The sequence below is a fragment of the Stegodyphus dumicola genome, chromosome 10, assembly GCF_044657685.1.
Source record: "Stegodyphus dumicola isolate Sdum_Otavi_A_Nest chromosome 10, ASM4465768v1".
Lineage (NCBI taxonomy): Eukaryota > Metazoa > Arthropoda > Arachnida > Araneae > Eresidae > Stegodyphus > Stegodyphus dumicola.
Genome location: NC_140777.1, coordinates 65,137,841 through 65,165,747, shown reverse-complemented (window position 1 = coordinate 65,165,747; position 27,907 = coordinate 65,137,841). Strand labels below are relative to the sequence as shown.

General features: G+C 35.8%; 1 protein-coding gene across 1 annotated transcript; it reads left to right on the top strand.

The window, feature by feature from the left end:
* On the top strand, positions 1–27,907 carry LOC146994997 (uncharacterized). Its single transcript, XM_085825038.1, has 2 exons — positions 1–87; positions 26,848–27,907. Exon 2 carries the CDS (start codon positions 26,951–26,953, stop codon positions 27,782–27,784), a length of 834 nt encoding a protein of 277 aa, XP_085681164.1. The 5' UTR covers positions 1–87; positions 26,848–26,950; the 3' UTR covers positions 27,785–27,907.

The following is a 27,907-nucleotide window of genomic DNA, read 5'->3' as shown; positions in this document are numbered from 1 at the left end:
AAAGTGAACCGACGTTTATGAGTCCGACGCAAAATGCCAAAACGAAAGCAATAGTCCTTCGGGACTGAAATCTCTTTGGACTAAAAAGTAAATTTTCGTGCTTCTTTTCTTAATAGTATTTCGTTTTATTTATTAACTGCGGTTTTTTTTAACTGAAATTTGTTACTTTTAGAAAAGTTGCGGGTTATATTTCGGACATTCAGTTGTTAGGCTGTAGGTTGGTTATTTTAATAATTTATATAGCAAAATACAGAAATTTTAACACACCTTTGCCTTTCTGCTTGTAGTTATTTTGCGTTGAACAATGTAATTACAATTATGTAAGAAAATCAAACTAATTGAATTTTTTTCTAATAAAAATCGCATTGAAATCAATGTACATATAAAGATTTGGAATATTTGAAATGAATTTGAACAGAACTTCATCAAACCAGTATAAGCGACGAATATTGTTCCAAAATGAATAAATAATTCGCCATTATTATTTTTACTATAAAATTAGATTATGCTTCATAAACCCGTTCAAAATACGCTTATTATAAATTACTGTTGATGGCTAATTTTTATTTGAATTATTGCTTAATTATGTTATTCTTTACATGTAATTATATATAACTCATATTAAATGCAGTAATTAAATGCGCTATTCGTTCGCTCGAATAATTAAAACTTATAACTTGTCGGTTTTAATTATGTATCTATATATCCATAAGTAAATTTGTTTAAATATTTCCTAATGCTATTTTTTAATTGAATTCACGAGCATTTCGCATATTTCTGAACAATCAATTTAAAAACTAAAGGATATTTTATGAAAATGTTATCTGTTTAAAGAGACTATTGAAAAAACATGCTTACATGATACTTTTTCATTTCGCGAAGAATGCCCACGTTTGTTTGTTGTTTATAAACCATTACATGTTCAAGCGTTTTCTTGGCGATTAAACATAGCGGTCTAAAACGAAAAAGACAACCCTCTTTGCCTCCTACTGAGAACTGTCATTTAGAGATCTCCAGGGTTTCAGAAATAAGGAGGGCAGGAGACATCTGCACGGCCGCTTTAAAGCGGTCATAACGCTTTCGAGGTCTTCATCACTGACCGCCTAGAACCGTCAGTAACGCTTTCGAACACTTTTCCAGTGACCGCCTAGAAGCGTCCGTAACGCTTTCGAGGTAGGCCGTCTTGACCGCCTAAACCCGGTCATAACGCTCAGAGGGTTAAAAGAGCTTCAACGTTTTCATATGAACGTGTATTTCTGTTGAAATTCAACTAGTTGCATAAGCACAAATCTTCATAATTTATTTTGAGATGGTGGAAAAACAGTGCTGATGTGTTATCAAGCTAAAAAAAAAAAGGGAGGACTGTGCTATATCTCCCGTTCTACTGGCCCGATTGACAAAATTCAAACTGCGTTTTTCATGTCTCGAAAGCGCGACTTAGGAATATATTACATTTATACATAGCACTATTCTAACATAGGCATCTAACATAGGCATGTGTTGAAATCTTACTCCAGCTTTGGATTAGCGTGAAACGTGATTGTTTACAAGCTCTTTTGCGATTTCTAAATTTCTTTTGACTTTTTTGAAGGTGTTTTTATTATAACATTGCAGTTTTTGTTTAGTATTTTTATCACCTGATAATTATGGAAAATTGTGAGGAAGATGTAAAATATAAAAGATCTTATATTCATCGACCAAAGAAAAAAAGTTCCAGGGAAATCAGCATAATGATACAATGAATAAGAAGTGTGGTGTCAGTTCTTCGTTTAAAAAATTAAATAGTGACACTGATTTGCCACCAAGAGATAAAGATAACTTTAGAGCCTAATTTTAGTGGTTATAGACTATTTGATTTGGATATCCTATTTCAATTTATTGAAAATAATTTATGTTGTAAAATTTGTAATGTTCATTTAAGTGAACTATTTCATCATGGTTTAAGCTCAAAATTTGAGTTACTATGCTCAAAGTGTTCATGTAAAAGAACTTTCAGAAACTCTAATATGATAGGTGTCCGAAAAAATATATCAGAGCTAAACAGAAGATTTACGTATGCAATGCGAACTCTTGGTCAAGGGAAAGCTGCTATGGAGAAATTCTGCTGCGTTATGGATCTCCCTCCTGTGATTGCACATCGTTCTTTCAAATTCGTCGTTAAATGTGACTGTAAGTGGAGACGGTACATGGAAGACTCGAGGACATACGTCTTTGGTTGGAGTCTGTTCCATAATAGGGTCAGAAAGCAACACAGTAATCGATACAGAAATACTGTCTTATATTGCAAAGGTTGCGAGTCATTTCTAGGAAATGGCGTAAGTGAACACAAGGCCTGTTTGGAGAATAATGCTGGTTCTTCAGGAAAAATGGAAATGAATGGAAAGATAAACAATTTTTCATGTTCCATGGAAAAAAGAGGTGTAAAATATACTTCTTATATTGGTGACGGTATCAGGTTCAATGTTCTGTCTTACTTTTTTCGGGAACATGCAAGGACCTGACTCGGAACAGAGAGCTTACTAAAGCTATGTTCAATAACTGTGGGAAGTAGACAGGATACACAAGAAGGGTATACAAAACCCTTTGTTCGGAATGCAAAGACCCACTACTTGTGGTCTAAACGTAAGAATATAAAAATATTTAACTAAACTCTAACTTAACTTTGGAATAATAAACGTGGAAGATTGGCCTTATATTAACAGGAAGCCGTATGTAGTACAGAGAACTGTTAACACTACAATACGTTTAAAAATTATCACGAGGATTAAACCTCTGGCCTGGAAGCCAACCAGCAACTGAGTAAAACTTCTAAGGTAAGCGGCCTGCTTCGACTAACTCCATCCTCTATCTCGCTTGGCAAAAAGCCACAACTTAAGTACTTGGCGTTCACCAGACAAATTTTGCATAAATAAGTTAACGCTTTTAATTCTGGCCGGAAGTAGAAAATAAGAAGTGATAGTAAAGATTTAAAATAAAATAAACGTTAGTAAAACTTAAGATCCGTACATACTTCCCGCCAGAGTTAATTAGTTTTAAACTGAGGTCTAAAACGACCTTGTTGAAAACATTTAGCTCTAGAATCTAACGCGAGGCTAATCTTTTACAAACATTTCTCACTAGAAACTAGAAATTAAAAAAAAAAAGAAATTTGTTTTTACAATAGCAGCTCCAAGGACACGCAATTTTTCATCTGTACTGCATCTAAACAGGAGCTTTTATTCAAATCTGTTTCCTTCCAGAGATCTGGAAGGAAAACTAGTTTAATGAAATGTTACACAATGAAATGGCAAGTAACATGCATATTTATATTTCTCTTAACATTCTTATTTCATTCATGACTATTTTAATTATCTCTCCCCGTGCTCTCTGACATGTGTTGTAAAAGAACACCAAACACGAATGTGTTTATGTATACGTGTTCAACACTTCCTCCTACAATCAAAACACTAACGTGTTAAAAATTCAACATACCAAGACCTCGTAACACACCCTAACTTCAACTCTAAACCCTGAGGTACTATTCTGAAAGTGGCCAACTCTGAAGTGTAGCATCAGAGAGCCTAACTACATTCATTCAACCTTTAACACATATTCACCATGATTTGGTCTTTTTACAGTCACACGAATAAAAAAACATTTTAACATTACTTTCACTTTTACCATATCACGGTATTTCTTAACATTTAAAATAACAGTTCACATTGTATATAAGAACATATTAACATGCCGTTAATTTTACGCATTTGAAAACATACATTAGTAGTACATTGTTAACTTCTATTCTTTTCAAATCAAGTGCTAATTCTTCTACATTGAAATACTACATTTCAAAAAGTCTTTCAGACTAAAACTTCTTTCTTGCCAGGATGTTTTAAATAAAATTTATACAATAACTTTTACAATATTTAAGTCTTTACATATTCCTATTATACATCAACTTTTGTTTTACGCGCGAGTAATTGAAAAACATAATACCAAAATCGGTAACAACTCATTTCTCGCCTTTTTGGCGATAAAGGTAGACCTCGCATGACGTAAAACTTCTTGAAATCTGCCACTTGCAGTAAGAATGAAAGATTAACTTACGTTTGCAAAGTAACATAAAATTTTACTTATCTTTGTTACATTCGGACATTCTTTTCTGAGCCCAGTCCTGGAAGGTAGCGCAGATTCTCGTTTGATTTATCCTCCTTCTTGTGCGGGCTCGCCCTTCAGGGCCTTCCTCTAGAAGCTTTCTTTTTTCTCCAGTTCGGTCACCCTTGAATACCTTCCTTTTCGCCGCTGCCTGTGGTCTTGGCCGTTTGATGGCAGCTGGTCTTGGCGGAACCGGGAGAATCCTTTCGCGTTCCTGCTTGGACCTCGTTGCTGGCCGTTCAAATTTTCCTTGTAACTTTTCCTCCGCCGCTGGTGGCCCTTCCGCAGTTCGGCGACATTTGCTGCGGAGAGTCCTGTCGGATGAGTAGATCTTCCGTTTTAGAGCCGGATTATAGTTGCCGTCATTTCTCCTGGCTCTCTTTGCATACGTCGTCCTTCTCCCTTCTTCATTCTGGGGGTGTTCGTGAGCTCTCTTTTCTGGACGGTTTTTCTTGTTACCTTTAATTTTCCCGCGGGGAAACTTTCTTTTCACTTGCTCCTGCCTCTTAATGGCTTGCCCTTGTACTTGTCGTTGTTCCACCTCTGGAGCTTGTGCCCGCCGTGTCTGTCGTGCCGGATCCTGCAAAAGATCTGTAATTATTTGCATTTTATTACGATCATAGTAGGGTTTGATTTGATCAATGTTTGCGGAGCAGGTTTCACAATTCCTGGCTTTTAACACTACTACAGCGTGAGTTATATTTTCTATGACATATGGTCCTTTAAATCGTGGAAAAAATTTGGCAGTTTTATCTTCTGGTGCTGAAGATAGTGAATGCTTAATTTTTAACACTTCATCCCCTACTTTATAAGTTACTCCCCGTCGTTTCAAGTCATAATGCAGCTTTTGTTTTCTCTGTGCTACTTCAGTATTCTTTTTTGCTTCTTTAATTAGTTTTTCTATATCACCCATTTTAAATTCTGGGGCTCTTTGTTGCACATAAAATAATTTATCTAACGGCGTTATAATCTTTCTGCCTAAAAATAACTCAGCAGGAGTTTTGCCCGTTGTATCATGTTTTGCGGTCCTAAGGGCGAAAGCAAATTCATTGACATAGTTATCCCAGCTTTTATGAAAATTGTTAATATAACTACGGATAATTTTCACTATATTTCTATTCAGCCGTTCCGCTATATTTGATTGCGGCCGATACGGGACCATTTTTAAATGACATATGACCAGTTTTGGGCACATGTCTTCAAATACATTACTTACAAATTGAGGACCATTATATAACTTTTAGGGGCGCTCCGTATTTTAAAATATATTTATTTAAAATAGAATCAGTAACTAATTTCGCGGAGGCTCGTTTTAAGGGAACAATTTCGGTCCACTTACTAAAATGATCAACCATAACAAGGAGATAGCGACTTTTATTTAACTGACTTTTTGTGAAAGGGCCCAATAAATCGATGCCAATTATTTCATTTGGAAATTCGGATTTAATACTATTTAGAAACCCGGCCGGGCGGAAATTAATATAATTAACTGCTTGACATGTTGGGCAGGACTGGACATACGCCCTTGTTAACTTTTGCAGTTCAGGAAAATAGACTGCCTCGCGTACGCGTTGGATAGGTTTTCGAATACCAGCATGAGAAGCTAAAGGGCTGTCATGGAGCTCCTACAGGATATTTAATCTAAGACTAGCTGGGATAACAGGTCGAAATTCGTTGTTGGAATTCGTAGTTTTTGTATAAATTAATAGACCATCTATTAGTTCGTAATGGGCCGCCCTATTTCTTATCGCCACAATATCTTGGTGGCTAAAATTTTCAGGATCCTTTAAATACTCATAAATGCTTCTAAACTCAGGATCCTTACCCAGTTCGGTTATTACAGTTTCTCGGGAATTTATTGTACATGTTGTGAGCATTGCCACCTTTACAGTATTACCTTCTTCATCTATTTTAATTCTGGATAGGGCATCTGCTACGATATTTTCCTTTCCGGGGGTATGCTTGATTACCAGATTATATTCTTGTAGCTTGAGTGCCCATCTTATTAACCTTGGGGATAAGTTTTTCCCTGAGTACAATCTAGTTACCGCCGCATGATCAGTGTACACTGTTATTGGCGCCTTCCCAAAATAGACTCGGAACTTTTGCACTACTAACAGAACTGCAAGTGCCTCTCTCTCGGTCGCGGAATAATTTCTTTGTGTTTGATTTAAAGTTCGGCTAAAAAATTCCACGGGCTGCTGATTTTGCGAAAGTAGCGCTCCTACCGCATAATCCGAAGCATCCGCTGAAATTTCTAAATTCTCATCCTTTTCAGGAAATTTCAACAGAGGGGCTTGCGTTAATGCTTGTTTTAATTTTTCGAAAGAACTATTGGCTTCGGCCGTCCACTAGAATCTCGCCTTTTTCCTTTTTAATTTTAGCAATGGTTCAGCAATAGCTGCAAAATCTTTTATAAAGGACCTATAATATGAACAAAGTCCTAGAAAAGAAGAGAGCTTCTTCGCCGTGTTTGGAGTCGGATACTTTTGTACAGCGATTATTTTTGATTCGTCTGTCTCTATTCCTTTCTGAGATATTTTGTAACCTAAATATTTTAATTGAGGGGCTGCAAATTTGCACTTTTCGACATTAACTTTTAGACCGGCTTCATTTAATAAAGAAAACACCTGTCTTAAATCCTGTACATGTTGGTCGAGATTATCACTAGTAATAATGATATCCTCTAAATAGATAAATGTGGACTTTCCATGAACAGGCCTTAACACAATGTCCATATATCGCTGAAATGTTGCCGGTGCCCCTGAAAGGCCAAATGGCATACGCAGAAATGCATAAGTGCCAGACGTGGTTATAAAAGCAGTCTTAGGCACGTCCTCAGGCCTAACCCCTATTTGAAAATAACCAGTCGTTAAGTCTAAAGTCGTCATATATTTGGTGGATGTTATGTTCCTTAGAATTTCTTCAATAATAGGTAACGGATATACCGGATATTTAGTTATGGAGTTTAATTTACGGTAGTCAATTGCGAATCTCCACATTTTTGGATGTGTCAATGGATAGTCATTATTTTTCTTACATAAAACCACCGGGCTAGCATAACTACTTGAGATGGGCGTTATGATCTTTTTACGTAGCTTATCGGTGATATGCCATTCTATAATTTTTTCCTTATTCTTATCATACCGGTATGCTTTGTGGCGAACTGGCATTGAATCTCCGGTGTCAATACTATGGTTAGTAACCTGAGTAAATCCTGGAATATCACTAAATAACGAAGCAAATTCACTTACCACTTGTCGGATTCTTCGTTGCTCTTCATTAGGCAGGTGGTTAAGGTTTAATATCGGCGGTTCAGCCTTTTCTTCACGAACTGGTTTCATTGTCAGCTTAAGGGACGCTTCTTAAAAATCTAGCGTTGCTTGTGCCTCTGAAAGAAAATCTATTCCTAAGATAATATGTGCTTGCAGATTCTTTACTATGAAAAACATAACCTTTACTTGTTCGTCCTTGATACGGACATACAGCGGTAATTTACCTATACACTTACATCTTTCTCCTTGCGCAGCTAACACTGTCGTATTATCCGAATTATATATACGATATTTACGAAAATACTTCCTAAAAAAATCTTCTGCCACACAGGAACACTGCGCGCCTGTATCCAGGAGTGCGGTGGCTGGGATATTATTCACCAACACTTCAATCTTCGGAAGAGTCAAATTTTTCACCATTACTGTATTTAACTTGAAGGAAGAGGGGTTTTCGTGGCCTTCGGATTTCCGCACCCTCCCGTCAGCAGAAATTCGTTTTAGTTTAAATTATTTTTCATTTCCGTGCTTTTCTTCTTTTTCCACTGGCCTTGAGACTTTTTTCCTGGATTGCTATTGAACTGTGGACGTTCGCCGGCTGTTTTTGAATGCTCGGGTTTCCTTGCCCACTGATTCGCTTTGCTTCCGTAGCCGTGTGCTTCAGTTTGCTGTAGTCTTGGCGCACCAAATTGGTTTCGCTGTTGATAATGGCGTCTTCTTTCAATGTCCGCCGTTCTTCTACTTTCAAACTGGATTGCTAGCATAAAATAACTTTTCCAGTGTAGTCGGATTTCTTAATTGAATAAAGTCTTGCACTTGGGGCAGTAACCTCGGCAAAATCACTTGAATTATCTCAGGATCCGGACGGTTTCCTAACAAGATTTTGAAGACGTGAATTTTTCTTAAAATACAGCTTGAGAGATTTTCGATTCTTTGCTGATATATGCTGAAAAGTTCCGTTTCTAGTTTCGCACGATCCCTTACGACAGGGAAGGCTTTTACTAGGGCAGTCTTGAAATTCTCGTAAGTATAGGTGGGACTTCCTGCTTGACCCAAGAGACTTCTGCCTATACATTTGAACCAATTAAGCGCTTGGCCCCTCAAAGCGCTGGTAGCTAAGGTAACTTTTTGAAATTCGTGCACGGGGTAGAGCATGAAGTGGTCATCCAATTTTTCCAAAAAACTGGTTACCGGTGAGTTTCCATTAAATGTTGCTTCTGGTTTCATCGAAGCGCACATGGTCTGGACGATGTAACCAAATCTTTCCAGGGCGGCAGCTGGCATTTCTGGATTCTGAGCCGCTTCTGCAGGCAGCACAGGTTCTTCTTGAAACTCGGCCATGGTTATTCTTCTTCGTTGGGCGCCACTCTCAGGTTCAATGTTCCGTCTTACTTTCTTCGGGTATATGCAAGGACCTGACTCGGAACAGAGAGCTTACTAAAGCTATGTTCAATAACTGTGGGAAGTAGACAGGATACACAAGAAAGGTATACAAAACACTTTATTTTTCTCTCTTTACAATAATTTCCGTACTTCGGAATACAAAGACCCACTACTTGTGGTCTAAACGTAAGAATATAAAAATATTTAACTAAACTCTAACTTAACTTTGGAATAATAAACGTGGAAGATTGGCCTTATATTAACAGGAAGCCGTATGTAGTACAGAGAACTGTTAACACTACATATACGTTTAAAAATTATCACGAGGATTAAACCTCTGGCCTGGAAGGCAACCAGCAACTGAGTAAAACTTCTAAGGTAAGCGGCCTGCTTCGACTAACTCCTTCCTCTCTCTCGCTTGGCAAAAAGCCACATCTTAAGTAACGGCGTTCGCTACACAAATTTTGCATAAATAAGTTAACGCTTTTAATTCTGGCCGGAAGTAGAAAATAAGAAGTGATAGTAAAGATTTAAAATAAAATAAACGTTAGTAAAACTTAAGATCCTTACATAGGTGATGCAAAACCATTTGCAGGTATAACTGACGCCAAACCATATGGTTCATTAAATATAGAAAAATTTGAGTGTGTTGGACATATTCAAAAACGAATGGGAATATGGCTACGCAAATTAAAACTTGAAAGAAAAAAAGTAAAATTAAATGACGGTAAAATCTGTCCGGGAAAGGGAGACTAACAGATAAGTTAATAAATGAAATAACTTCGTATTATGGTAATGCGATTAGAGAATATAATGAGTCTGTTAGTGATATCAGAAAAGCCATTTGGGCAATTTACTACCAGAAAATATCGAGTGATGAAAAGCCGATTCATGACGTTTGTCCTACAAATGAAACCACATGGTGCAAATACAATATAGCTAAGCAAAATAAAGCTGATTATAAGCATATAAATTCTGAACCAGTCGCTGTAATGGAGGCAATAAAGCCAGTTTTTATAGATTTGTCACAACCTTCGTTATTGAGACGTTGCCTTGGCGGCAAAACACAAAATAATAATGAATCATTTAATTCCTGAATTTCGAAATTTTGTACAAAGACATGTCGTGCTGGTAGTAGGATAGTTCAAATTGCTGGAAATGAAGCAGTGATTGCTTTTAACGAAAGGTCTGTTGGTAGACATTCTGTAATGAATGAGCTACAGCTTTTTAGAAGTAACTTTTCTATTGAAGGATTTTTACAAATCGATAACAAGAGAATAGATAACGCAGAAAAGAAAGGCTTGTCAGAAACAAAACAACAGCGTAAACTTGAAAGGCAGCAAAAAATGTCAGAAGTGCAGGCCTCCATAAAAATGATGGGGATGTTTATTGTGCTGGTGCGTTTTAATTTGTAAATAAAATTTTAGCAGTTTAGCATACAATTTGAAGTAAGTCGTAAAAGATTTTTTCACACATGTTAAATAATATGTATATTATACAATATAATACATATCATATGCTTAAATGCTTGAGTTTATTTAACTAAAGTGGTTATGTAAAAATAAATTTTTGTGCAAATATGCTACATGTATTTTAATATACGGCTATCACTCTCTCATGGTAATGTATATAGCAAAGTAAATTTAACGTGTTTCATACTAACAAAAGCTTCTGCAATTTATTAGGATTTATACTTTTTAAATGTATTTTGAAAATAAATATACTATGCACTTTATTATTAGAAAGTTATATACTGAAGTATTGGCATTAAAACTCAAATTTCTTAAAATACGGTTTTTCGCAGTTGTATACATAGCATTTAAAGTATGCTAAAGTTACATTGTGGAAGAACTATTAAATGTTTTATATGTTTGATATACAGTAATGTATTACAGAGAACTTGAGCTAAGACATTTGGCTAAGACATTTGTCTATAAGTAAATTCTTATTTGTAAGGAAGTTTTAGTTTTATCATTCTTAGTCGATATGTTATACTTCGATGAATGTAGCAGTTTAGCATACAATTTCAAATAAGTCTTAAAGGTTTTTTTCCCACCTATGTTTAAATAATGTTGCATAATATGATACATATCATATGCTTAAATGCTTGAAAGTACTTAACTGATGTGGTTATGTAAAAATAAATTATTTGTTCAAATATGCTACACGTATTTTAATACACGGCTATCATTCTGTCATGGTATTTTATATAGTATGGTAATTTTAATGTGTTTCATATTGACAAAAGCTTATGCAATTTATTAGGATTTATACATTTTAAATATATCATTTTGAAAATAAATATACTATGCACTTTATTATTAGAAAGTTGTATACTGAAATATTTGCATCAAAACTCGATTTTCTTAAAATGCATTTTTTCCCAGTTGTATACATAGCATTTAGAGTATGCTAAAGTTACTCTGTGGAAGAACTATTAAATGATTTATATGTTTGATATACAATAATACATTACAGAGAACTTTACCTGAAACATTTGCCTATAAGTAAGTTCCAATTTGTAAGAAAAATTTAGTTGTATTATTGATAGCGTAGAAGTTTCAAATCATTTTTAGTTGATATGTTATACTTTGATGATGGCAGCTTATTTTACATTAATTATGCTTATACCAACTATTGGAAATTATATAATATTACAATATCTCTCACAAAATAAGCATTTTATATATTTTATAACAAGAGAAGTATTTAAAAAAAATATTTACATTAAAACTTGATTATCTCAAAACATAAATTTTCACTGTTGCGCGCATGATATTTTAAAAACGGTTCTTGGTACACACTTTAAATTTAATGGACTTCTTTATATGAGTATTATCATCGAACTGAACCAAAAAATATATTGAATATTTTAATAGTCAAAAATTTTACGCATGGAAATATTAAAAATTTTTTATTAAAATGCATTGTATAAATTTCTTAAGATTTTTGGTTCACAGTAGTCTTTAGATGCTATACAAGCTGTATATTAACTATGAAGTTAAAATATATAACAGAATGTTTTAAATTGTGCACGCAAAGTGGGAGTATTACGTGAACATATAAAAAATTACCTCACAAAGAAGATTAAATTATAAAAACATTTGTGGCAACACAAACTATTTGCTTACTAATTCAGCTGTGCTATGTAGTCAGCTGTAAAAAACTGGAAGTAATAGCTTTAAAAATAAATATGCTATCCCAATTCTTACAACAGGATCATATTCAGAGATTTTGAGGGTTTTAAGGTGTACGAGACCCCTTAACGTAGTTCAATGGAGAACGTGATGCAACCACTTCTCATTCCCCAATGACTTTAGCTTTGGCACTTACGTTTCAACCGTCACAGGAATGACGGCCTTGATAATTCAACGAAAGAACATATTATTAGTACTCATTTCGTGCTCTTAACGTTCTTAGCATATTTCATAATGCCTTACCGGAAATTTCTGTTTTCAGCTATAATCCTGGAAGGAAAAGTTCTGTTCATGCTGGTTCTATCATCTCGACTTGAGGTTTTGGATGATGGTAAATTACTCATGTATCGATTGTTATACTAAGGGAACTCTATTTTTATGCCTCATGATTGAGAAGTCCATTATTGCCACCAACCATAACCGAAATCTGAAAGGATTTTATGTGGGACTTCTCAATATCTGGCAATCTCTGGCAAATTCCGCTCAACATCCACGATTTGTTTTCGTGACTTCTTGCTGATTAGCAGCATTATCTTCTGTGTCCTAATGTGTTCTGCAGTTCTTTCGTAAGTGTTCATCACCACTGCAGTTCTAGCATACTAAGGTCGCTTTCGTCTGACGTCTGTTCCGCCTTAAGACACTTACTTAAGTGGGTAGACTGCCTGGACGAGCTGTCACTTATCCACTAGCTTCTGGGTTGGAGTAGTTCCGATTGGGCAATGGTGTGTGCAAGTTTCTGAAAGGACTGCCACGTTTTTCATGGCGTACACTCTAGGCATTTTTTAAATCCTTGAGATCCACTATTCGCAATTGTTTCTATACCTCAGGTTCCCGTATGCCACCGAGGAAGTATTTCATGGATTGTACTTCACGTATTTCTGTTGAGCAGTCAAAAAAGGAGAGATGGGAGAGCATTTCCATAACAATGGCGAGCTTCTGGATTATTTTGTTGAGCTTCTGCTGTCGAGATATTAACTGCAGCCTTCTGTAGTCTTTTAAACACTTCTTAGTAGAGCTTTCGCGTACCGGGTACAGCATCAAAATCTAGCCTCTGGGTTTCTAGAAGAGTGGGACCGATATCGTCTTCTTCTATTCTCAGAGAAGCTGCGAAATTACAGGTTTGTCTTCGGAATCCTACCCATTTCCATTTGGAGCTATACAGAACTGAGCCTTGTACATATGTCACATGTTTTTTCCATCACACGTGGAAAGCATGACAAAATGGGTCGGAAAACATAGGTACCTATTTAAAGGTATCAGAATCGTCTCCAGTTGTCATTATGAATGTGTTAAAGCTGTCAGATTCTTTGGCGACAACAGCAGAGACTTTGTCATCGATTTGTTGTTCGACATCAGAAACTCTTCCTTTGATTTGTAGTTTGACAGCATTAACTCTTTCTTTGATTTGCTGTTTGACAGCAGAAACAAGTTCTCCAGTTTCTCTAACTCTCCTTTCGACCATGTTATTTCTGCTTTCAAAATCCTCGAAAATCTTCTACTGTTGTCTTTTATTTCTTCTTGACAGGCTTAAGTATCAATTTTGGATAGATTCCATCTTTCCTTGAACTGGTATTATTTCCCCTTTCCTTCTTTTGTTGGACGCATTTATCTCTTCTGTAAAGGAATCAACCTCTCCTTTTATATCTTCCTGGAACGCAGCAAAGACTGTCACAAGCTGCCTCAGATGCTCCTCAATTGTTCTTGTCACTAGCATTCTGTCCTACTTCTAACACCCAAAATTGTTCCTGGCATAAAGGTTCGTAAAGCATGCGGAAGAGCTGGTAGTTTGTTAGAATTTATTTGTCCCGAAAAAACACTAAACAATTCTGGAGTTTTTCGAAAAGTACGAGTAAAAAATATAATTCCAAAAATATACGAAATATAAAGGAACACTGCTAGTAGTTATCACTTTAAAGTGCTGAGAATTATGAAGAAAATACGATGAAAAGCGCACGTAAAGAGCGAACATAAATCTGTCAATACTCCTTACTCTATGCTGAACTGCAGAGTTCAGAACTGAAGTTCATTCTGGTCTTATCTCATTTTCTCACTCTCCATACCAAAAGCCCGAAACTGACAAAACTGTTGGACGTTCGAAATTTTGGAAGAGAAAACAAATGAAGCCACAAGGAAAAATCTACATGGCTTATAATGATTGTCACATTAAAAAAAGGAGTTCTAAAGTATAACGCCAACTAAGGGCGTAACAATAATTTCTAAGCTCCGACCTCTCTCCGTCAAGACATGGAGAAACTACTGATGGTGTGAGTGAGAGAGAAGCAGCTTCAAGGAGGAACCTTAACACAAAGCATCTTTTGTGAGAAGGCACTATTACGAGTTATTTACGAGCGATTTACGGTTATTTTCTAAAGAAGATCCCACACACTTCTACAAACGTGGAATCGGAAGACCCGTTTAAAGCCAGTCGGGGCTGGTTTGACAACTTTAGGGAAAGGACCGACCTTCACTCCGTCGTCAGGCATGGTGAGGCAGCAAATCCGGATGTAAAGGCAGCTGATGTTTACATCAAAATGTTTTCCGAACAGATAGTAGCCAAAGGATACATCCCCCCAGCAAGTCCTCAACTGTGACGAGACAGGGCATTTCTGGAAAAGGATGCCGAATAGAACTTACATAACGGCAGAGGAGAAGATGCCAGGTCACAAACCTATTAAGGATAGATTAAATCTAGCAATTTGCGTCAATGCGAATGGCGACTGTAAAATCAAGCCTCCGTTAGTATACCATTCGGAAAACCCCAGAGGCTTTAAGTCATATAATATTTTAAAAGAAAACCTGCCAGTTATAATTTTAAGAAGATATGTGGAGGGCAAATCCGAAGGCGTGGGACAGAATGAACTTCTTTGTGGAGTGGATAATTCTGGTGTTCTGTTCTGGTGTTGGCCTCGACAATGCCCCTACTCACCCATCAAATCTCGAAGATGATTTACTCGAAGAGTTCAAGTATATAAAATTTCCCTACCTACCACCCAACACCACTCCTATCCTGCAGCCCATGGATCAGCAGGAGATTTCTAATTTTAAGAATTTGTACACCAAGGACATTTTTCGCCGCTGCTTTGAGGTGACAGAGAACACAAACCTTACCATTCGAGAGTTCTGGAAAAACCACTTTAACATCGTGATGTGCCTAAGAATTATTGTTCAGGCCTGGCTGGGTGTTACAACGTCTGCATGGAAGAAGCTGTGGCCTGAGGCTGTAGCGGAAAGAGAATTCGAAGGATTGGAACCCAAAGTGTCAGTGGTAGAGGAGCTTGTTTCTCTGGGAAAATCCATGAGTCTGGAGGTGGAGGAGAGAGATGTGAACGAACTCGTAGAGGAACAGTCTCAGGAGCTGACAACCGAGGAGTTACACGATCTGCATTTGCAGCAGCATACGGTGGTTCAACGAAAAATTAGTTTTGAAGAGGAGCCAGAGATGGAGGAGGTTATCCCTGCAAGAGATATAAAACAGATCTTGAGAATGTGGGATAAAGTTGTAGAGTTCGTGGATAAAAATCACCGCGAAAAAGTTGCAACTAGTCCTAAATCGGAGTTGTTCAACGAAACTTGCCTAACTCGATTACGCAATACCTTGACAGGTAGGAAGAAACAAACCTCCTTGGACAGTTTTTTTAAACGATCTGCGGGTGAAAATGAGCAGATCATGACAAAAAGAGCGAAGACCAGTGACAAAAATTAAGCGCTTCCGTAGGCACTTTTTCTTTTAATTATGTTTTTATAGAATATGTATTTGTTATTTATAAATAAAGGTTTCTTCTTGTTTTTGAATAAGAAACTACATTTTTCTTATTCAAAAACACTTAAAAAAACAGCTGAGGTCGTGTTTTGGGAGCTGGAACGGATTAATGGCATTTCGATTACTTTCAATGCGGAAAATTGCTTTGAGATACGAGCAAGGTTACGAAACATATTAAACTCGTTTGTCGAGGAACCACTGTACTTAATTATATAATCGTTAGCAAGCAGATAGTAATAAATAATTTTAAAACTGTGCTGCTATCAATATACAAATTATGTTGACTAGTATAATTAATTTAGAATTATGCGAATACATATAATATAAGATGATGTATGTTACTACAGATACGTGTTAATATAATACATATATAAGTCTGTGCATATATATGAAATCATAATTCTTTTTATACCAGTTAACAGTTAGAATTACTGAACAACCTTGAAAGGTTCCCCAAGAATGAAATATGGTGTAACAATGAACACTTAGTTTAGAAATTCGATTCTATTATATATTGTTGTAAAAGTCATTGTAAGAGTGAAAATTCTTCATTCTGCCTTAATGCGATTTTTTGCGTTTAATGCGTTGTTTGGTGATTTTATGATCCCGAATTATATTGATGTGATATATTAATACTGCATTTGTAGATATACGTTTTTTGAGAAACGAGTCAAGGCGATTGATTTTTTGTAAAAATTTGGATTTATCCTTATTTTATTGACGTGCACCAGCACAGAATTGAGAATGGCTTGTGCTATGCTTCGATGGATGAAGAAGCGTTTGTAAGTAATGAATATTATGAACGTTTGAACATATTTAAATGAATAGTATTAAAAGTATATATTTACTTATATCATATACTAATAGTTTATGGTAAATTTTTCATTATAAATCTCATCACAGTTTCATTTCTCATTCTATTGCATTTCTATAGCGGTACATAAATTTTGTGGTTTACATATTGTAGATTGCATCAGTTTTGCAGCGCAATTTATTCCTCGGTATGTTACTTGTAGTGTTATTAGAAATTCCATTATTTTTGTATTTTTTCTGCAGTTGGTAGTATCTGATTAGGAAATTTATGTTTTATTTCAAGATATATATGAAGTTGGTTATATCAAGTGTTAAATAAACGTTGTTATTCGGGCAATAGCGTTAGCTCTTTCGAGATAGATAAATGCAATTCTTATTTCTTAAATACTCAAGATATAAAGACACACTCGAATAGTAGATTCACTCACTTTACGTTTTTTAAGGGTTATATATATACATTAAGGGCGTGTTCAAAACAACCATTGACGAGTAGTCTTGGCGTAATTCGTATTCATACCAAGATTATCCATTTCTCAAGGCAATAATTTTTGTTATTTTTGCTAAACCGTTTACGAAAATATAATTTTCCGAATCCTAAACTCTTATGCATGGAAAGGCAGATTTTAAGATATTTGTTTTGCAATTTGATGCAAAATTCGTATTTTTAAAACACTGATGTATATGTTCTTTTTTTAAAATTCTGCCAGTATATAACATTATATAACATTCTTGTGTTATCACCATTTATAGGTGTCGCTTGCTGTACAGCCTGCTGAATACATTTTACTTTCTAGGTATCTACAATTACATCGTGTTGTTTCGGTACGAACAGGGGCGAAGTATTCATCACTTAGATACATTTAAAGATAATTAATTAATTTTTTTCTGATTTTGATATCTATAATATATAGACAGGATTACTGATAAGAAATTTAAGAAAATAGTAAATGAAGAAGTAAATAGAAAAATTTCTTTCAGGTATTGTGAGATGTCAATATAAACTTCATACATTTTACTAGGGGGCTGTTGACAAAGCAAAATCTTTACTATATATGTCTACGAGCTCTACGTATACAGTGTGTTGCTCAAAGTAAACTTCCTGCATTGTGAAGAGTACTACGTGTATGTCGTGATGTGTTCATGCGAAGCTTGTTTCCTCGTATGAGCTCTGCCTCTTCGAACCGAAATTGTCCGTAATCTGCAGCGTCTTGAGTTGTTTATGCAGCTTCTTGAGCTGTTCTGGTATTTCCTGTCGAATCTGACGATGACGCGGACAGTCTTGCATCCTTCGTTTACTTGCGACTTCTTCCCGTCATCGCGCATATTCTTTTGACGTTCCGCTTTCCTAATGGGCCTCCGTTTCGCTTCTGCTTACCTTTCCGGAGCACGCAGTGATTCTTGGTTTTCTGAAGGTCTTTTGCGTCTGCTACTAGTTTCTGATACAGTTTGAGCCAGCGAAGTTTCTTGAGTTGTTGCTTGTCTGCTGGAACTCCTATTCGTTTCTTCTTCAGTTTCTTGAATGCGTAACCTTTCTTGTCACTATGCTTGCCTGCTGAGTTTCTAGTTATATCTTCATTCATTTTTGAAGCATGCAAGTTTTCTTCTACTTGCCTGCTGAGTCTCCTAGTGCTTTTTACTTCATTTTTTATGTAGCTCGCTGTAACATTTGTGCTGTCTTCTTGCGTTCAGACATTTTATTAAATTGAAAAAAAAATTATGTAACTGTAGTAAAGTAACATTCATCTAAAATATGTTAAATACCTACAGAAGTTTAAACTTCTACTCAGAAAGGAACTATACAATAAAAGAAATTAAATTTTTATAAATAAAATTAGAATAGCATAAAATGCATAGAAACATTTCATTATGAAGAAAATGTATTCATTCTTTCCAAGCAACCAGCTATTCGTAAATAAATTTTTCTTGCCAAGTCAGGAAACAAAGAACTTTGACACTTGGGGTAATACATTTGAAGTTATGATTTAAATTTATTTTAATATAACAAATTTGCAAAATCTCAATAAAAGAATTAACGTAGCGATAGCATATCGTGTCACGTATCTAAAGGTGAAACATAAAAGTTGCCAAAAGCAGCTATTCATTTAAAATACTGAAATTAACGAAATATTTTTCGACATACAGTGACGTTATATGGAATCACGTGCTTTCTTCAACTCAGAATATAACCGTAAATAATAACAATAAGTTTCGAGTTTGGCAATACTAATTATTTCATATTTTTTTAACTTAAAAATTTCTCTTAAACAATACGATTTGAGAGTGAGAAGAGCCATCATTTTTCTAAATAAAGCAATTTGATCTCCAGCGCTTTCCGAAATTTTATATAACATCTCGAGTGATAGTCGTAGGAAGATAACAATAGTCGAAAAGTTTTACCAAGAATTTTTGAAATCCGAGGGTACCTCCTTCTAAACTCAAATCTCCCCCCCCCGTTCCGGAGGATATGATGTTACGAAGAAAAAAAAAAAAAAAAACAAAGAGGCAAAATCCCACATATATTTAAACTGCTGACTCCTGTTTACAATATTCAATTTCCTTTAAAAACATTAAGCTTCATTTAAATAAAAGGAAAATAAATTCACACATTTTCCCTAGCTTTCAAGCTTTTATTGTACTTTTAAATATTCTTTTTGTCACTGTTGCGCAAGTTTTCCGCGGCGTCATTAGGAGCCGTAGGTCGAAAACATATAAGAATCATTGCTGTAAATAATGATCATATGATAAATTGCATACATATGCGATTCTTTTGATTAGAATTTGAGTACAATTCTTTATACATCAGCTACTATGCCCCTTTATGTAACGACAAGGATTATTTTCAATGATTATCCGATGAGAATGAGTCTTTACAATGATTATTTGATGACAAAGATCATTTGCAAAGAATATTAAAGCCGATGACTACGATTACTTAAATAGAATATGCATGTCATTCGATGACAACGATTATTTCCAAAGAATCTTCGATCACGTCACTATTGTATATCGCTATACTTCTGGGTTTGGGGGGGGTTGTGTATTATACTACGGCCCTGTAATTAAGCGTTTTAAATGACATCAAAAACGTTAGTAAAACTTAGGATCCTTACATACTATCCGCCAGAGTTAATTAGTTTGAAACTGAGGTCTAAAACGACCTTGTTGAAAACTTTTAGCTCTAGAATCTAACGCGAGGCCAATCTTTTTCAAACATTTCTCTCTAGAAACTAGATATTAAAAAGTCGTTTTTACATTATCATCTCTATGGACAAGTATTTTCATCTGTACTGCATCTATAAACAGGAGTTTCTTAGTTGAAATCTGGTTCCTTATGGAAGGAAAACTAGTTTAATGAAATGTTACACAATCAAATGGCAAGTAACATGAATATTTATATTTCTCCTTTAAAATTCTTATTTCATTCATGACGTTATTTAATTATCTCCCCGTGCTCTCTGACTTGTGTTGTAAAGAAAAACACCAAACACGAGCGTGTCTATGTACAAGTGTTCAACACTACCGCCTGCAATCAAAGCACTAACGTCTTAAAATTCAACATAACAAAACCTCAGAACACACCTTATATTCATCTCTAAACCCTGAGCTGCAATTCTGAAAAGTGGCTAACTCTGAAGTGTAGCGTCAGAGAGCCTAACTACATTCATTCAACCTTTATCACATATTCACAATAATTTGCTCTTTTTACAGTCACACGAATAAGTTAAAATTTTTGGCATTACTCTAATATTTTTACTTTTAACATATCACAATATTTCTTAACTTTTAAGATAACAGTTCACATTGTATATAAGGACATATTAACATGCCGTTAATTTTACGCATTTTAAAACATACATTAGTAGTACATTGTTAACTTCTATTCTTTTCCAAGCAAGTGCCAATTCTTCTGCATTGAAATTCTACATTTCAAAAGTCTTTCAGATTAAAACTTCTTTCTTGCCAGAATCTTTTAAATAAAATTTTATACAATAATTTTTACTATTTTCTTAAGGTACCTTTCTCAAAGATTATCAATGCTTTTTCAATATTCAAGTATTTACACATTCCTATTATACATTAATTTTAGTTTTACTCGCGAGTAACTGAAAAACAATACCAAAATAGGTAACAACTCCTTTCTCGCCTTTTTGGCGATAAAGGTAGGCCTCACATGAGGTAAAAATTCTTGAATTCTGCCACTTGCAGTAAGATTGAAAAATTAACTTACGGTTTCAAAGTAACATAAAGTTTTACTTATCTTTGTGATATTCAGACATCCTTTTTTCTGCCCAGTCCTGGAAGGTAGCGAAGACTACGGTCTGGTTGATCTTCCTTCTTGTGCGGGTTCGCCCTTCGGTCCCTTCCTTTAGCATCTGCCTGTGGTCACGGCCGTTTGATGGCAGCTGGTCTTGGCGGAACCGGGACAACTGTCTCTCGTTGTTGCCTGGATCTCGTTGCTGGCTGTTCAAATTTTTCTTGCGTCTTTGCATCTGCAGCTGGTCTTCCTTCATCAATTCGTCGACATTTGCTGCGTAGACTCCTATCCGATGGGTAGATCTTCTGTTTTGGAGCCGTGTTATAGTTGCTGTCATTTCTCCTGGCTTTCTTTGCATTAGTCGTACTTCTCCCTTCTTCATTCTGGGGGTGGTCGTGTTCTCTCTTCTCTGGTCGGTGGAACGACTTCTTTTTCTTGTTACCTTCAGTTTTCCAACGGGGGAACTTTCTTTTCAATTGCTCCTGTCTACTAATGGCTTGCCCTTGGGATTGTCGTTGTTCCACCTCTGGAGCTGGTGCCTGCCGTGCCGGATCCTGCAAAAGATCTTGAAATATTGGCATTTTATTACGATTATAAAATGGTTTTATCTGGTCTACGTTTGCGGTGCAGGTTTCACCATTCCTGGCTTTTAACACCACTAAGCATGAGTTACTTTTTCTATGACATATGGTCCTTCAAATCGTGGATAAAATTTAGCAGTTTTATCTTCTGGTGCTGAAGAAAGTGAATGCTTAATTTTTAACACTTCATGTCCTACTTTATAAGTTACTCCCCGTCGTTTCATATCATAATAAAGCTTCTGTTTTCTCTGTGCTACTTCAGTGTTCTTTTTTGCTTTTTTAATTTATTTTTCTATATTGCCCATTTTAAATTCTGGGGCTCTTTGTTGAACATAAAATAATTTATCTAACGGCGTTATAATCTTTCTGCCTAAAAATAACTCAGCAGGAGTTTTGCCCGTCGTATCATGTTTTGCGGTCCTAAGGGAGAAACCTAATTCATTGACATAGTTAACCCAGCTTTTATGAAAATTTTTAACATAACTACGGACAATTTTCATTATATTTCTATTGACCCGTTCCGCTATATTTGATTGCGGCCGATACGGGACCATTTTTAAATGACGTATGCCCAGTTTTTGGCACATGTCTTCAAATATATTACTTACAAATTGAGGACCATTATCCGATATTACTTTTAGGGGCGCCCCGTATTTTAAAATATATTTATTTAAAATAGAATCAGTAACTAATTTCGAGGAGGCTCGTTTTAAGGAAACAATTTCGATCCACTTACTAAAATAATCAACCATAACAAGGTGATAGCCACTTTTATTTAACTGACTTTTTGGGAAAGGGCCCAATAAATCGATGCCAATTATTTCATTTGGAAATTCCGATTTAATACTATTTAGAAACCCGGCCGGGCGGAAATTAATATAATTAACTGCTTGACATGTTGGGCAGGACTGGACATACGCCCTTGTTAACTTTTGCAGCTCAGGAAAATAAACTGCTTCGCGTACGCGTTGGATGGTTTTTCGAATACCAGCATGAGAAGCTAAAGCGGAGTCGTGTAACTCCTGCAGTACGTTTAATCTAAGACTAGCTGGGATAACAGGTCGAAATTCGTTGTTGGAATTCGTAGTTTTTGTATAAAATAATAGACCATCTATTAGTTCGTAATGGGCCGCCCTATTTCTTATCGCCACAATATATTGGTGGCTAAAATTTTCAGGATCCTTTAAATAATCATAAATATTTTTAAATTCAGGATCCTTACTCAGTTCGGTTATCACAGTTTCTCGGGAATGTAACTTACATGCTGTGAGCATTGCCACCTTTACAGTATTAACTTCTTCATCTATTTTTATTCTGGATAAGGCATCTGCTACGATATTTTCCTTTCCGGGGCGTGTGCTTAATTACCAGATTATACTCTTGTAACTTTAGTGCCCATTTTATTAACCTTGTGGATAAGTTTTTCCCTGAGTACAATCTAGTTCCCGCCGCATGATCAGAATACACTGTTATTGGACCTTTCGAAAATAGACTCGGAACTTTTGCACTGCTAACAGAACTGCAAGTGCCTCTCTCTCAGTCGCGGAATAATTTTTTTGTGTTTGATTTAAAGTTCTACTAAAAAATGCCACGGGCTGCTGATTTTGCGAAAGTACCGCTCCTAGCGCATAATCCGAAGCATCCACTGAAATTTCTAAATTCTCATCGTTTTCAGGAAATTTCAAAACAGGGGCTTGCGTTAATGCTTGCTTTAATTTCTCGAAAGCACTATTGGCTTCGGCCGTGGACGAGAAAATTGCCTTTTTCCTTTTTAATTTTAACAATGGTTCAACAATAGCTGCAAAATCTTTTATAAAACTCTAACTTCAATCTTTGGAAGAGTCAAATTTTTCACAATAACTGTATTTAACTTGAAGAAAGAAAGAGGGCTTTTCTTGGCCTTCGGATTTCCGCACCCTCCCGTCAGCAGAAATCCGTTTTAGTTTAATTTTCTTTCTTCCTTTCCATGCCTTCCTTGTTTTTCCGCTGGCCTTCAGACTTTTTTTCTGGCTTACTATTGAACTGTCGACGTTCGCCGGTTGTTTTTGGATACTCAGGTTTCCTTGCCCTCTATTCGATTTGCTTCCGTAGCCGTGTTCTTGCCTTTGCTGTGGTCTTGGCGCACCAAATTGGCTTCGTTGCTCAAACTGGCGTCTTCATTCGATGTCCGCCGTTCTTCTATTTTCAAACTGGATTGTTAGCTCAAATAACTTTTCCAGTGTAGTCGGATTCCTTAATTAAAAAAAGTCTTGTACTTGGGGAACTAAACTCGGCAAAATCACTTGAATTATCTCAGGATCCGGACGGTTTCCATACAAGAGTTTAAAGACGTGAATTTTTCTTAAAATAAAGGTGGAAAGATTTTCGATTCGTTGCTGGTATATGCTGAAGAGTTCCGTTTCTAAACTTGCACGATCTCTTACGACAGGGAAGGGTTTTACTAAGGCAGTCTTAAAATTTTCGTAAGTATAGGTGGGACTTCCCGCTTGACCCAAGAGGCTTCTGCCTATACATTTGAACCAATTAAGCGCTTGGCCCCTCAAAGCGCTGGTAGCTAAGGTGACTTTATGGAACTCATGGACTGAATACAGCATGAAGTGGTCATCCAATTTTTCCAAAAAACTGGTTACCGGTGAGTTTCCATTAAATGTAGCTTCTGGTTTCATCGATGCGCGCATGGTCTGTACGATGTACCCAAATCCTTCCAGGGCGGCAGCTGGCATTTCTGGATTCTGAGTCGCTTCTGCAGGCACCACAGGTTCTTCTTGAAACTCGGCCATGGTTATTCTTCTTCGTCGGGCGCCACTATCAGGACTTGTATTCCTCTTTACTTGCTTTGGAATCATGAACTATCCTGACTCGGAACAGGGAGCTTACTCAAGCTATGTTTACTAAATTACGTGATTCAAATCTTATTTATTGCAACAACTTAAACTGTTATGACACTTTCAATTGCACAAGAGGCCCTTGCTTTTACAACTGCATTTATTTGCGGAACACTTCCTTTTGCAATAACAGTGTGTACATATACTCCTCTCTTTTCAATCTACACCAGAGCATATCTGTGATTGTCGACATACACCGGTGAGGGTCCGAATGTAGAAGAATGTAATGCAATATTCGATCTTTCACCGACGTATTTGGTGAATGTTAACATTCTCCGGTGAAAGTCGACATTCTTTAATTTCGGTCTTTCGAGGTAACATATTTTTATACGATTATATACATATATATATATATATATATATATATATATATATATATATATATATATATATGTATATGTATATATATATATATATATATATATATATATAATATATATATAACACTTTAAATTGCACAAGAGGCCCTTGCTTTTACAACTGCATTTATTTGTGGAACACTTCCTTTTGCAATAACAATGTGTACATATACTCCGCTCTTTTCAATCTACACCAGAGCATATCTGTGATTATCGAAGTACACCGGTGAGGGTCCGAATGTAGAAGAATGTAATGCAATATTTGATCTTTCACCGACGTATTTGGTGAATGTTGACATTCTCCGGTGAATGTCGATATTCTCCAATTTCGGTCTTTCACGGTAACATATGTTTATAAGATTATATATATATATATATATCGTGTATATATATTGTTTATATATATATATATATAATCGTTTATTGCAATGCATTGTCGGAAACGCTTTCCTGGCCCATAGTGACGAGAGACAACACAAGAAAAATATGGTACGAACATTGTAAAGATATTTTTTTATTTTCCTTAGCGCAGCGGAAACCAAGAAATAAGAACAAAAGCAGGGGATCGCCATCAAAGAAAGTATTCGAAAGTTCCTTCGGAACGTATCCTAAACATGGGTTTGGTAGAGATAGTCCAGTGCATTGTTCAGCAAGATCACGAGAACTAACTTGCATTATCAGTTCGTCTCGGGGTACTTCAACACATAAGTGCACGAAACCCCAGTTAGAAGTCCAACAGGAACTTGTGGCACATATTGTGGCAGGTGCTGGTAAAGTCCTGGGGATGCACGGTATTTTCCAGAGCATCTCATGTTGGATGTACGAGAGATGGGATACCCGTAACAGGGTGCAGGTCGTAATTTCGAACACCTTTTTTGAGGTCCATAAGTGTCTAATTTTGTTCCTACTTTTTAATTTCTCTTGTGCTAAGCGTAACTGGTGTCCGATCTTTCTTGTGTTTTGTGTTGTTTGCACCGGCCAGGAAAGTGTTTTCGGCCATGTTTTGCCATTTAATTTTTCGTCATCGTCGTCTCTCTCATATATGTGTATAATTACATATGACTCAAGTGTTGCTACTATATGATGACATTTACAAACACGGTGTTTAAAATGCTACATATTCCCATCCGAAAATATATTTTTCTTTTCCTCTTGCCCTTCAAATAAGATATATGTGTCCTTCATTGCAAAATTACCTGGAACTTTAATTTTTCTTTTTTCGAGGACAATGGAGAGCATATTTCAGAATAGGCAGCTGTCAATATTCAAACATCAAATTGTAAAAGCCATTAAAGTGTGGCCGAAATGATCAGAAGGGCTAAATTCGCATAAGGATTTAGGAAATACATTTTGAATGATTTTGTAAATTTTCCTTCAATAAATTTAATGCAACAGGCAAAAGAAATTACAGGGAACAATAAATATAGGAGAAAACAGGTATATCTTTTCCTAATTTACTTTGATTTGATTGATTTCTTTCTTTCTTCCTGTATAAATAAATAAACTTTAAGAATGCAACTGAAGAATGAGAATAAAAGTTTCAATTGAAACAAATGGTGGCAAAAATCCTAGTGCGGCTCTGATGGACTACGAAAAAGACCAGCAATATGATCCGAATTTTGAATAACGAGAGAAAATTTGAAATCTGTGCAGCCAGCGATGCAAAGAGACTCGTTAAAATACAGGTTTGGCTGATTCAGAAAGAACGTTACGTGTATATCTTCTAAAATGCTTTTTCCATCCTTTGTTTGTAGTTGTTTCCCTTTTCATTTCAGTTTCCTTTTTTCCTCCTATTTTGCAATTTTCGTCATTGTTTCCCTCTGTTTTTAAGCCACCTGTTTATTATTTCTGTTATTATTATTGCAACTTATGTAAAAATTAAGTAAGGAAAAGTAAGGCACTGAAACTTTGCAAATTATTACGCTCTACGTGAGATTCATGGAGGCCGCTTATTGCATACAAATAACGCAAAATACTTTAACTTATCTGCTTGGCTTTAGGTCAGAACAACGAAAACAACAAATTCACCCTTTGTAGAAAACAATTCTGCCAGGCAATAATCTACGGGGAGTTTTTTCCCTATGAAACTGAGCCAAAAGTGTTATATAGTATCTAAATATGGAAGTGTTGTACATGTTAAACGTGATCGTCATTGCATTACTTTCACTATTTTACTAATGAAATAAAGATATACCGATTTTTTTGTAGATTGGAAAATCCTCCTTGTGATCATGAAAAGGAGCAAAAACTGGAAAACGAGAAAGAACTGGAAAACGAGAAGGAACTGGAAAAGAAGCGAGAACCGGAAAAGATGCAAAAACTGGAAAAGAATCAAAAACTGAATAAAAAGGAAGAACAGGAAAAGAAGGAGAAACTGGAAAAGAAGCAAGAACTCGAAAACAAGAGAAAACTGGAAATGACACAAAAACTAGAAAAGAAGCAAGAACTGAAAAAGAAACAAAAGCTGGAAGAGATACAAAAACTAGAAAAGAAGCAGGAACAGGAAAAGATACAAGAATTAGAACAGAAGCAAGAACTGAAAAAGAAGCAAAAATTGGAAAAGAAGCAAGAAATGAAAATGAAACAAGAGCAGAAAAAGAAGCAAAAACTGGAAAAGAAGGAAGAACTGAAAAACAAACAAAAACTGGAAAAGCAACAGAAACTAGAAAAGAAGAAAGAACTGGAAAAGAAGCAATTACTGGAATGGATTCAAAAACTAGAAAAGAAAGAAGAACTGAAAAAGAAGACAATACGGGAAGGAATACAAAAACTAGAAAAGAAAGAAGAACTGAAAATGGAGAAACATATTGAAGAGATGCTAAAACAAGCACACAAAAGTGAACTGGAAAGGCAAAAGTTGAGGGAAAAATTGCAAAAACCAAAAAAGAGAGACCTGAAAATGAAGAAGGAACTGGAAAAAATGCAAAAACTGGAAAAGAAGCAAGAGCCGGAAAAGATGCCAGAAATGGAAAATATAGAGGAGTCTGAAAAGACGCAATACCTGGAAAAGAAGCAAAAAACGGAAAAGATTCCAAATCTCAAAGACAAGCTGGAACCGGAAAAGAACTGTCAAACCCGAAAAGGAAACCGGTTGAACTGCGAAAAGAGCCAGAACTGGATACCGACTGTAGAACGATTGATTTAATGACCAAACGAAGCAAGACCCGGAAAAGAAAAATAGAACAAATAAATCATATACCTGCTTCATTTTACCAAAATTTATTATCAACAACATTTTTATTATCAAGAACTTTATGGTGTTCTTAGT

Bases quoted from the DNA above. Each gene is read 5' to 3' on its own strand.
- LOC146994997 (XM_085825038.1), top strand. From the start codon at position 26,951: ATGCAAAAACTGGAAAAGAATCAAAAACTGAATAAAAAGGAAGAACAG.